General features: G+C 41.5%; 2 protein-coding genes across 2 annotated transcripts in view; one reads left to right on the top strand and one right to left on the bottom strand.

The window, feature by feature from the left end:
- Positions 1-394: 394 nt before the first annotated feature.
- The window catches only part of RASEF (RAS and EF-hand domain containing), a 43,478-nt gene continuing 31,106 nt past the window's right edge, over positions 395-12,766 (bottom strand). The window contains exons 15-17 of the mRNA XM_004591805.2: positions 12,005-12,124; positions 10,904-10,980; positions 395-605 (exon numbers count right to left, since the gene is read on the bottom strand). Coding sequence (XP_004591862.2) covers positions 500-605; positions 10,904-10,980; positions 12,005-12,124 — 303 coding nt within the window. The 3' untranslated portion in view covers positions 395-499. The remainder of the gene's footprint in view (positions 606-10,903; positions 10,981-12,004; positions 12,125-12,766) is intronic.
- MFSD14B (major facilitator superfamily domain containing 14B) overlaps positions 4,373-12,766 on the top strand; it is a 117,556-nt gene continuing 109,162 nt past the window's right edge. Inside the window, exon 1 of the mRNA XM_058657316.1 lies at positions 4,373-4,377. The gene's annotated coding sequence lies outside the window, so the exon portion shown is untranslated. The remainder of the gene's footprint in view (positions 4,378-12,766) is intronic.

Raw genomic sequence — 12,766 nt, forward strand, 5'->3', positions numbered from 1 at the left:
GAGAGGCTAAGGCCTTCAGAGCTAAGCTAACTGATCCACAGATGACGCAGATCCAATGTCAGCTGGTGATAGGTCCAAGATCACAAGGATAGTTGACAGCGGGGCCGGGATGAGAACTCCCTTTGATCGCTGCCCTAGTATCCAACATTTTAAGTGACCATGGTCTTAGGTTACCAACAGTGTCAGCAATCACACAAAGTTGATTATCCCATCATGCTTTCCCTAAAGCTTTGATCTGTCCACGTGAGCTTTCTAATCATGTTAAAATATGTACACATATTTTATAAGACTCTGTAAGGACAAGTCTGTTTAACCAGAGGATCCAAATGGTCCATCGAGGTATAGCAAAACGCCAAGCTTGCAGACAACTCCAAGAGCATGGTTCTCATGTTTCTCTCTCTTTGCAGGACCACATCAGGAGGATGCTCCACTCATTGAAGATTCAAACCCATCACAGTAGGCTGGAAAGACAACTTCATATCCCCAGGTCATTCAGAATTTAACCACTACAACAATTCTTCATGTGCACTGACTTTTTGGAACTGTGTCCTGTCAGGGTGGTAATGGATTTGCTATCCTCCTCCTCAGTTCGTTTTTTCACTTCCCTGGAAGGAGGAAAAGAGAGTGAGAACAGATATATATACCACACTAAGCCACCATCAGCTCTGTAGGTACAAAACTAAGTGTAGCAACATCGAGCGCTGGCTTGAGCCATGAAACACTCATCTAAAGGCTGTATGGGTGTTGCCTAATCTATGCTTAGGCACAGGAACCACAGGAACCACATGGATTTATTGTGCTTCATTTCATACATAAGGAAACAAAGGTAAAAGAAGTTAACTTTTCTTCAATGCAGAAATGGGATGCACTTGGTTAAGTACCAGCCGCTACCACAAAGGCAAGTGCTCACGCAGGTGCACATACAGACACTCTCCACTTCTGCTGAGAATACAAGCTGCTGCATAGTCTGCCCCACACATAGCTCATTTTTTAACACATCAGATCCTGCCTTCCATCTCCAAGCAAATCTCGTTGTCGTTAAGTACAATGTTTTAAAGATTTTTATTGTAAAGGCAGATTTACTGAGAGAAGGAGATACAAAAACATTTTCCATCTGCTGGTTCATTCCCCAGGTGGCTGCAATAGCCAGAGCTGAACTGAATGAAAGCCAGGAGCCAGGGGCTTTTTCTGAGTCTCCCACATGGTTGCAGGGTCCCATGGCTTTGGGCCATCCTATATTGCCTTCCCAGGCCACAAGCAGGAAACTGGATGGGAAGTGGAGCAGCCGGGGTAAGAACTGGTGCCCACATGGGATCCCGGCACATGCAAGGCAAGGATTTAGCTACTAGGCCATTGTGCTGGGCCCAGCAATGGTGGTTTTTAAAATCATGCACTACTTACACACACTAAAGAAAAAAAAGGATAAGTAAAATTAGGGGATGGTGTCTTCCTTTTGTCTCCCTTAAGTTTCTTGTAAAATTAACTTTTTAAAAAAGTTTTTTGTTTTATTGAATGTTAGAATGAAGGACAGAGACACACGGAATCTTCTAGCTGCTGCTTCACTTTCCAAATGTCTGCAATGGCCATAGCTGGGTTGATGTTAAATTGCAAGCCAGGAGCTTCTTGCAGGTCTCCCATGTGGATGCAGGGGTCCAAGGAACTGGTCAGTCCTCTGCTGCTTTACCAGGAAATCAACAGGGAGCTCAATCAGGAAGTGGAGCATCTGGGAAACAAACTGATGACCATATGGGATGCCAGTACCAGCAGGCCTCCAGAAAAATCAGCTTTTTATGCCAAGGTGCTAGCCCTGCTGAACTAACATTTAAGGCAATCCTGACAAACAGAAGGCTCTCATTCTTCAACATCTTAAAAAATCCCAAGCAAAGGTCCTTCCAAATGCTGCCCGGAAGATTCCTATGGAATGGGAAGACGTTGGAGTCCCACCTTAGACAAGCTGAATGACCATCCCAGGGAGGGCCAAGAGTATTGCACCGTAACCCTAATGGTCTCAAACATGCTCCCCTCGTCGGTGGCTGCTGATCCTCCATCATGAGGAGTCTTGCCCTTCTCTGATAGCTCTGTGCGTGCTTAGAATCTGCAAGTCATGCTCTGTGATCGCCAAGCCCAGGCAGCATTTCTGACCATTTCAATCTCCATTTGCTGGCTTCAGCTGCCTTTTAAGAAATAGATTCCTCAATGGACAAAGGCCATTGAATGGCGGTAAAGGATTTGATGCAACATGGGTAGAACCTATGGGAAGAGTAGCAGCAGCCTGGAGTTGGGTATCCAGTCCAAGTCCCAATCCCTGTGGCCATCTGACCACATGTGAGACATCCCAGATAATAATTGAGGAAGCTTCCAGCTAACAATCAGGATATTCTAACTGGAAGATACTTTAAAATATTGGGGAGGGCACAGTACCAGGGCAAATAAAGCCACTGCCTGAGAACTGACATTCCATCAGGACCCTGGGTCAAGTCCTGGCTGCTCCACTTCTGATCCAACTTGCTGCTAATGTGCGTGGGAAAGCAGCGGAGGATGGTCCAAGCGCTTGGGCCCCTGCACGCACTGGGAGGCCCAACTGAAGCTCCTGGCTTCACACTGGCACAGCTAGTGTCACCAAGGGCACTTGGGGCATGAACCATCGGCTGAAATATCAATCTCTCTCCCTCTCTAACTCTCCAAATAAGTAAATCTTTTTAAAAGGAACTGTGTTTTAAGCAACTAAGTTTATAAATGATCGTGCAGCAGGAAACTTGGAATGCCTGGGAACCTGCCTACTTACAGTATAACAATGCTGTTGAACAGAAACACAATTTTTTAAGGTTTTTTATTTGTAAGGCAAATTTTACAGAAACTGAAGGATAAGAGACAAGGTCTTAATTCACTGGTTCCCAGGCCATAAACAGGGAGCTGAACTGGAAGTGGAGTAGCTGGGACACAAACTGTTGTCCATTTAGGATGTCGTCCCCATGTAAATTGGGGTGCCTGGCCCAAAACCTTTACCCCACACTACCCCATGCCATGTCTGTGTCCCCTGCATAGGTGATGACAGGTGTAGTAACTGAACGGAAGGTTTCATCGCTCCCAACGTGATCTGAAATATGTTGCTTTACATTTTTTAGCCACACTAAATTGAGAAATACACAAATATTTTAATATTTCAATCCCAGTAAATATATTTCAAAATGTAATCAATTATTTTAATGAGTATATGCTATGTTCAAAACCCAGTTTATATTGAAGACATTCAGCACAACTTTAATCGGGCTAGTCCTATTTCAAGTTTCCAGTGTCTACAACTCCTGCCAGTGCAGCTTCCACAATTTCTTGTATTCTTACATTTGAAAGCCACTGTCTCATGAGTCAGAGTATATCTCAGCAAGGGAAAAAGAACTAATTCTTGCTTCTGGCCAGCGAAGATTTGCTAGAATACATGTTTCCACATCTTAAGAAGGAATTCCATCACCTTCCCTTCAGAGATAAGGAAACAAGAATCAGGAGAGAGAGGGCACATTTCAACCTACAACTCCCCAGCAGACCCATCTCAGAGTTCTGAGACCTCTAGAGTGGTCACCCAATGAATGTGTATTATTTAAGTCACTACATCTGTGGGAATTTTTTTTTTACAATGACACTTAGAAAATAGGACTTTCAAATGCAAACTCTCAGCAGTTTTGCCATGGAGTAAGCACACCCCATTTCTCCCAGGCTCCAAAGCCTTTCAGTAGCAGGTTTAGGAGGAGGGGAAAGACAAACAATGGACAGTTTCCGAGAGAGCTGCTAACACAAATGGACAGTGTGTTCCAGCCTTCAGGAAGCTTCATGGAGACTTCTCCATTGGGAGGAACTCTCGAAACAATAATTGGCTTTTAAACAATGGACGGAGCGTACAGGTGCAGAAAACAGCAGCCATAAAGGAAAAGGCATCCAACAGCCTGGCCATGATTGGACACAGAGTTTGCTACGGCCACAGATCATCCTTCACTAGGAGAAAAAGTTAACAGATTCCAGCAGAAAGCTAAGTATGGCCAGCCTGAGAAGGACCATCAACCAAATGCTAGGGCTCTTGGACTTCATATTGCATGCTGGACACAAATATGGGTTGGAAGTAGGAAAGTCAACATTAACTGGAACCGTAAGAATTATCTGGATTATACGTACAGGTGACTGACAGCAGAGAATCTTAGAGGCAGAAACTTGTGGACTAATCCAGACAGGACATGTTGAGTTCTGTACCAAAGCACAGAGTGTGTGAGACCAGGAGAGAAATGCATGCATTCTGAAGAGACATTGATGGACATGACCAAAACAGGTCCCTCAAAGACCATAGAGAAAGTAAGGAATGAGGCAAGAGAAAAGGAATCAATGTTGACTCTAAGTGACTCATTTTAATGGTTTGGAATTGGATCTCTGATTGCCTTAAAATGACCATGCAGTTTTTGGTGGATTAAAGAAATTACACGCTAATTGAAATAAAAGGTATATCTTTTTTTCCTCCATAATATCTGTTCCAGGTTTGTTAATGTCTCTAGTATCTCTACTTAGCATCTTCATAACCCCATGTAGAGTTATCAAGAAAATAAAAGACAGGATTTGAGCATTAATATTAGCAGAAAAAATAAAGAGCTTATGGAAAATGCTCATTATCTTATTTCCATTTTCCTGCAATCTTTCATATAAATATTCCTCTCTATGGTATGTTGTTGAAAAAAAGCCATTGGATTTCCCTGAAGGAAGAGTCGCAGGCTGTTGTATGAGAAGGGTATGATTATTATATGCATTTTACAGATAGTTAGGGATTAGAATACTTCATGTTTGTACTGAACTGACATCGTGGCCTGAGGCTTTGTATTTTTCTAATATCTGGCCACTGATAAATTAAATGCCTTTTGAATGGAGCCCAATACAAAAAGTTTGAAGCCTATAACTCTGGTGTTTACTCCTATGTCAATGAAAACGGTCTTTCAACAGCAAGGAAGTGGCACCTCTGGGAGAAACTTTACCTGGGATTGAGTTTTCCAAGAAAGAGCAGAGTGGTTCAGTTTGTTAACCAAACACTTATGTCCTCTTCAAAAATCAACTCATTTTCTGCCAATGCAAACCTATGCATTCATTAGTCTAAGTTTGCTGACATTTCTTGGCATAGAAGGAACAGAAATTTAAATCAATAATTTGTAAGTTTTATATATAACTTTCCAACGATTATAGGACTTTAAAAATGGATCATTTTGCCCACAAATACTATAACATTTCCATTTAGGATGTGGTTATGTTGATAAGCATCTCCAAAGGCAGAAAATAAAGCAGTTAAAGTTTTCATATGTCTGCTTTATTTCTGCATTTAACAATATTTATATAACCAGAGGCTTGAAATCAGGCCATAAAACAATAATAAAAAATAATGTGCTATGATAAATGATTCACAAGTTTGATTTCTTTGTCTAAAGCTTAAAAATAACTAACCTGACACTACTCGGCTGAAATGACCTTGTTATCTAAACACCTTTGCACACCAGTTGGTGTAAGTAAATAAACACAAATTAGTGTCTAAGCCTTTCCAACAGGGCTGATGTCAGGCTGATCAAACAAGCCACACAGAAGGCAGGCACAGGCAGTTTAGGCCACTCCCAACTTTATGATATAATAAAGAATCGATCCTGCACTGTGGGTGGGGCTGGAACACTCTGGAGCCATTTAACCTTCTTGTGATCTCCTGAGACAATTGAGTAGTAAGTAATCAGTATGTTATTTAATGGAGTACAGGCTAGAACAGAAAAGATCTTCAGAAAGCATGCCAGGACAGTGCTGCCTTGAGGATTTATGGATAGCTTTCACATATTTGGACAGACCACTGTGGGAGACCTAACGGAGCAATTCTAGTGGTGACCAGAGAGATGATCTACACATTAGTCATTTCACCCACCTGAGAATCTAGCTTGGGGCATCAGGCTCTTCACTATGACACAATATGACCACAGGTGTCCAAGAGAAAAACAGGGAGCAATTTATGACTTCATCCCCATTTTTAAGGTATAGAGACTGACCTCAGGAAGGACACAGGCTGCGCAGCAACGTCCTCCTCCCATAACCTTTGGATAATATCTACATTTCCCTACCAGGTTATGAAGCCTTAGGTATGGGGAAGAGTGAGCCGGAACCAAGCCCACTTTGCCCAATTGAAGGCTGCCTTGAATCAGGTTCCCATGCTAGGGTTATCAAACTTAGATCTTAAAAATGGAGGAGACTTAGACCTGCCAACTGCTGCCCAAGGGAGTCTCTGCAACATGCTTCAGGGCTGTTGTTTTGGGACCAAGTAGAAAGATAAGAACACATATCCAACAGTTTTGGGATGAGGTTAGACAACTCTGGGTCCAGCTCAAACAGGGTTGGAATTTCTGGCCCAATAGTAGGTCATGGTAATCCTGGCTGTTTTGTTTCTTTGGATCCCATACCCTGATTCTCTTGACGTCACTGATCTTAAATGCAGTAGTTTATTTTTGTCTCTAACAAAACAAAATTGGTCCAGCTCCAGATGACTGTGAGGCATAGCTTCCAATCTATCCCATCAGACATTGGGACCCGTCCTCCTGACCCTGCAGGTTAATCTTTTCCAAGGTCATCTTCAAGCATTACAGGACAGACACCAAGAGAACAAAACCCACCAGGAGCTCTGTACTCTCATGCCAGCTTGATGCACCCGTTCTATCCCCTTACGATTACAGGCTGCCTCTCTTGAAGGGAGAGTGTTAAGGTAGCTAGGTATGCATAAAAAGGGTTGAAGAAATTTTTGAACAAAATGGGAATTTCTTTCGTTCTGTGGAATGATGAAAAATGCACAAGCCAGCCCTGAAAAGCAGATCAGCATTTACACATCAAGTCTTGCTCTGATTGGATCAACTTGTTGGGTGGGTTCCAGCCATCTCCTGAGGACAGCTTGGGGGACCCTTCCAACTCCTTCATAAAGGGGGCTACAAGGTTAATTATGAAGTTCCCAGGGGAATTACAGGAATTATAGGATGCCCCCCCAACCCAGTGATATCACAGATGGGGGCCAAGGTAAGCGGAATGGAGAACCCATGATTTTATCCAACCTGAACAGACAGGGTTGTCGGTTCTTTACTAAGATGTCCTCTTGGTTCCCTGATGTGCCAGGTGTACTCTTCATTAAACTCTGCTAACACAACGAAAGGAAGAAAAGGAGGAGGAGGAGAGGGCGGGGGAAGGAAGAACAAGGGAAAGAGGGAGGGAAACCGCATGGATTTCACTTTTCCACCAAAATAAAGTTAACTTTCCATTCCATTTTCTGAGAACATCTGAAGTCCCTTCATCGTTAGAATCAGACTGTCAGAAAGGATCTCAGATCATTTTATTCATCCCCTTTTCCTCATGTATTACAAGATAGAGAGGAGAGTTTCAAGACTTCTTAATTGTTTAGGAGAAGATTCAAGAAATTCCAACCTCTTTATTACAGCTATTAAATATCATGGACCATAGTCAGTTACCACCATAGAAAAGGGCTTCAAAAAGATTGTAGGACAAAATTTACAATGTTTATTTTAATGCAAAAATATTTGAAACCCATAAACATGAGGGTTTTTCAAAAAGTTCATAAAAATTGGTTTTATAAAAAGACTATGCAGGCATTTGAGATTGTTCTGCAACAAAATAAACTTTTGATTTTTTTCACAACTGTTTTGAAGCATTCTGCCTTGTGCAATATCAAGCTCATAACTTGTACACTTAGGACCTGAAGTGCTTCACATGTCTTAGCTCAGTACCAGCTGAATATCACTAATCCACAAAGCAAAACTCCAAAAAGCTTCTAAAAGTTATTTGAGAGAGAGAGAAAACTCTTACCCACTGGGTCACACCCACAAGTTTATGCAATAGCCAGTACTGAACGAAGCTGAAGCCAAGAGCCAAAACTCAGTCCAATTCTACCACATGGGTGGCAGGAATCCAATAGCTTGAGCCAAATGCAGCTCGTTTGGTTAAAATCATTGGTATCCCCTACAAACTGAAAACCTGCAGAATCTGTTATCTGACTCATGAAACTTCATGGTTTTTTTGTCCCCCACAAATAAGCTTGTCTTTTAATTCTACTTTACACAAACTTGTTTTAAAAAAAAGTTTAATTTTATTTGAATATCAGAGCGACACAAAGAGAAGTCTTCCATTCACTACGCTGGCCCCTTCCCACAACATTTTTAAAGTACCCCCATATATAGGTATTACTTGGGTACATTTTTTACTGTGATATTAGCTCATGATTTCCTTACTAATTACAGGTCAAAGAACTTGTAGTTATTTGAATCTGTATATTGAATCTGTATATTTGCCTTTTTTTCCCTTCTGTTATAAGAGATGTAAGTTCTTCCTGCTTTAAACAGGGACAACGGCCAGTGTTGTTGGGGAGGGAAAGGAGATGGTATATTTCTTGGACTGATGTCAAGGGGAAAAACGTTCAAAGACAGTTTGTATGAGGCTCAGGTCTTCTGCCAAGTCCTGCCATGAATAACAACAAGGACGTCACCTGAAGTCCTGACACCTGTCTCCTGCTTGTGTCAAGTGAGGGCAACGGTCCACCCTGAGGTTCTAGTTTAAACATTGCAACAGAACACTTAGTCTATTCAGCACTATAAATGCCAAGGCATTACTTCAAAATCAGCATTCAAAATACAATAACTGTCAAGGTTTACTAGCTGTGTAGGTCAATGATCCCAAAAAGATTCTTACCACATCTCACAAATACTCAAAGGTGAAATTGTACATTAAAAATTATGCTTTTGCTTTGTCTGCAAATACGGATCATTGTCACAAATGTTGTTCATGTCTACTTTGTTTTTCCCTTTTGTGTTTTGAAAATTAAATTCCTGTAGGCCAGCTGAGAATTTGCTGCAGAAGACTAGGCAGAATAGATGAATTTAACAGCTATCATTGTCATTTCTTAACAGTACTTCAGGAATCAAAAAAATAAATACTTGGAGCCTGACATGATGGCCCAGTGGTTAAATCCTCTCCTTGCTCACACCGGGATCCTTTCTGGCCTTCCGTTCATGCCCCAGCTGCTCCACTTCCCATCCAGCTCCCTGCCTGGAGTCTGGGAAGGCGACACAGGAAAGGCCGAAGCGTTAGGATTCTGTACCCGTGTGGGAGACGCAGAAGAAACTCCTGGCTCCTGGCTTTGGATCAGTTCAGCTCCAGCCATTACACCCACTTGGGGAGTGAACCAGCAGATGGAAGATCTCTTTGTTTCTCTTTCTCTCAGTAAATCCACCTTTACAATAAAAAATAAATCTTTGAAAAATGAATATTTATATCTAAATTCTTAAATGATGTCATTTGTATTATAATTCATATCAAAAACCATTACTATTAACACTATTACCTCAGCATAATGGTTACCTAGGCACTAATCATTTTGACACACACTCTCCCACTGTCTTTTTTTAACCTGGGAACATGTTATCATAAATAGCTATATTCATAGTCTCATGTGTTTAAAATCTAGTTCTTGAAAAATCAATCCTGTAAGTCAACGATTAGCTCTGTTATGACATGCCCAAGCCTGTCAGTGGTACCTCGGTTGAACTTGCTGTGCTTGGCAATGAGGCAGTTTTGCTAACGTCCACAGAGATCAAGAAGCATCACCAATTCATATCACACCCACATCTATTCGCTTCACAATTGAAGCCAATGGCATTTCCCGTTGGATCTGAGTACTTCAAAAGCTCACCAAAAACAAGCTCGTGGATTATGGTATTAAAAGATAAACTGACTTTAGGGTGAAAACTTTGATACTAAAGTCATCAAAATTTTCACACAAAATACACTGTATAAAAACACTATGTGTGGGGCCTGGCACGATAGTGTAGTGGTTAAAGTCCTCGCCTTGCATGCGCTGGGATCCCATATGGGCGCTGGTTCTAATCCCAGCTGCTCCACTTCCCATCCAGCTCCCTGCTTGTGGCCTGGGAAAGCAGTCGAGGACTGCCCAAAGCCTTGGGACCCTGCACCTGCATGGGAGACCCGGAAGAGCTCCTGGCTCCTGGCTTCCGACTGGCTCAACTCCAGCTGTTGCAGCCTCTTGGGGAGTAAACCATCGGATGGAAGATCTTCCTCTCTGTCTCTCCTCTTCTCTGTATATCCGCCTTTCCAATAAAAATAAATAAATCTCAAACACTGAATTTTTAAAATTGCACCAAATTTTAGTTTTAAAAAATCATTTCTTTTGGGCCTAGGGTGGTAGCCTAGTGCCTAAATCCTTGTTTTGCATACCCTGGGATCCAATAAGGGCACCGGTTCATTTCACAGCTACTCTACTTCCCATTCAGTTCCCTGCTTGTGGCCTGGGAAAGCAATAGAGGAAGGCCAAAAGCCTTGACACCCTGCAACCAGGTGGGACCTGGAAGAAGTTCCTGCCTCCTTGCTTTGATCTGTTGAGCTGTGGCCACTGTGGCCACTTGGGGAGTGAGCCAGAGGACAGAAGATCTTTCTATCTCCTCCCTGTATATCTGCCTTTCCAATAAAAGTTTTAAAAATCTTAAAAAATCATTTAGTTGAAAGGCAGATTGAAAGCAAAGAAAGACAGATGTACAAGGGAGTAATCTTCCATCTTGTGGCTCACTCCCCCAAATTCCCATATGATTTAGGACATTAGCAGGAAGTTGGCAAGTGGGAGCAAAGTTCGAGGATTCGAACCCATGTGCCCCCATCATCACAAATGGCATGTTAACTGTTGTGCTGGATGCCTGTTGCTAGTTTTATCTTTTAACTCCTTTTCTTTTTAATTTTTTGAAATGTCTGTATATTCTACCTGCATAACAGATTTGACATTTGTACTACCTATGGGCAAAGTTAATCTCCTCTCTGATTTTCCAAATACAAAGCCAACTTTTACCGAGCAAGATGGAGAACAGCTTCCACTACATTGGAGCCATCTTTGGCACTTGTTTCGCAGAATAAGGCACCATAGGTCTGTAGAAAATAAATACACATAGTTAAACTTGGATTTAACTTGGATTTCCTGTCATTTCAAACAGATAAAATGAAGTAAAAATATGTTTCCTTGAGTATGTTAAGAGTAACTAATAGGTAAGAAATTCAGAGTTTCAATATTTAAATAAAAATCTTTGGATGTACGCATCCCAGGAATAGTTTCTAAAGTCCTTCATTTTGCATTAAAATCATGCAGACTTTATGTTTCAAGTTTTTAATCTCCAGCAATCACACCAGTGCTATCAAATAATTTCAAGGAGATAAGAAAATGGCTAAAGGTCATCACTGAAGAATGAAGACAGGTTGCAGTATGCATCTCTACTCCTGAATAAAAGACTCCCAATGAACCTGTTCAACATATACTGACAACAGAATACTTGACTTTCTATTATTACCTTTACAATGCCATGGTACACTTAAATAGCAGCATGTGGAACTTGTGACTGTTGCGGAAGGACACTATACTACTGTGATAATATGGGGGGAACCAGTGAGGGAGAGAGAAAGGGGAAGTGGACGGGAGAATCCTTATAAAACCGTTTCATGGAAAATAATAATAAAAGTAAAATGTCTACCAAAGTGACTTTTTGTGTGTTTGCTCTTGACAGCAGTCCAGGAATATTCTTTACACCATCATTTTTCTACCAGAATCAGCCCTGTCACACTACATCTAGCATGCATTTTCTAGTCTTATCCAACCTTCTGGAAGCTATGATTATGTTACTGATCAGATCACTCTCCTGCTTCAAATCTCTCACCGACTCTTGGCTCCTCCTGAGATAACGTTCAACTGATCTTCCGCTTGTGCAACAAGAACATATGCCTCAACCAACACAGCAGAGGGGCCTGTAAGGATCTCTTGGGCCAAGGCAGACAAAAGGGAAAAGCCACCAACTCTAGGAACTAGAGTTCTATAGCAATGTAATGGCTTCTATAGGAAGTTCTATAGCAAGCCACTATGCTCCTCTAGTCCCTGCCAATTCAGACTCACCCTCGTGCTTACCATGGCCAGTTTCTCTCCAAAGTACCCCGAGACACACTTTTGCCCCTCTGCAGAAGTGGAGTCACGAAGGTCGGCCTTGTTTCCCACCAACATGATAGGGACCGTCTCGCGGGCTGCATCCTTCCCCCAAGGAAAAAAAAAGACAACAAAGCATCCAACATAAGCCAAATAGAGCCAACGATGAGAGTGGTATGAGCTGTGGCAGTTGCCATCTTCCAACTGCTTCTTGTATGCCAAATGATGTATTTGCCACTCTGTGAAGTGTGTTATGTAAATGTGAACACTTTCACTATGTTCATAATTGTCTTATTTCAGTAACATCAAGTGTATTATGTATCCTTCTCAAAGTCTTGTTGTCCGCTGTGATAGTATGATTGTGAATACTGAAGGTTGTATTTTTAACTCTCAGACTATCTCAAACAATGGATACCCCCATTTACAGGTTAGAAAATGGAAACTTACAGAGATTAAGTAGAAAGGTGTGAAGGCAGGGACCCAATTCCATGCTAACTTCATAATCCTTGCTACTAGACAAGGTTTTGTCCTTATGAATAGGCCTTGGAACAAGTCAAATTTGTGCACAGGAAATGTGTATTTGCTAATTTCTAATTTTTAGCATACATGTTACAAATGAATATAAATCAAGAAATATGACCACAAAGTTCCATTTGGCTGTGGTTCTCACACATAATTTTGTTTTAATTTTTTTTAAAAAGATTACTTTTATTGGAAAGGCAAATTTACTGAGATAAGAAGATACAG

This window comes from Ochotona princeps, chromosome 31 (genome assembly GCF_030435755.1).
Source record: "Ochotona princeps isolate mOchPri1 chromosome 31, mOchPri1.hap1, whole genome shotgun sequence".
NCBI classification, from domain to species: Eukaryota; Metazoa; Chordata; class Mammalia; order Lagomorpha; family Ochotonidae; genus Ochotona; species Ochotona princeps.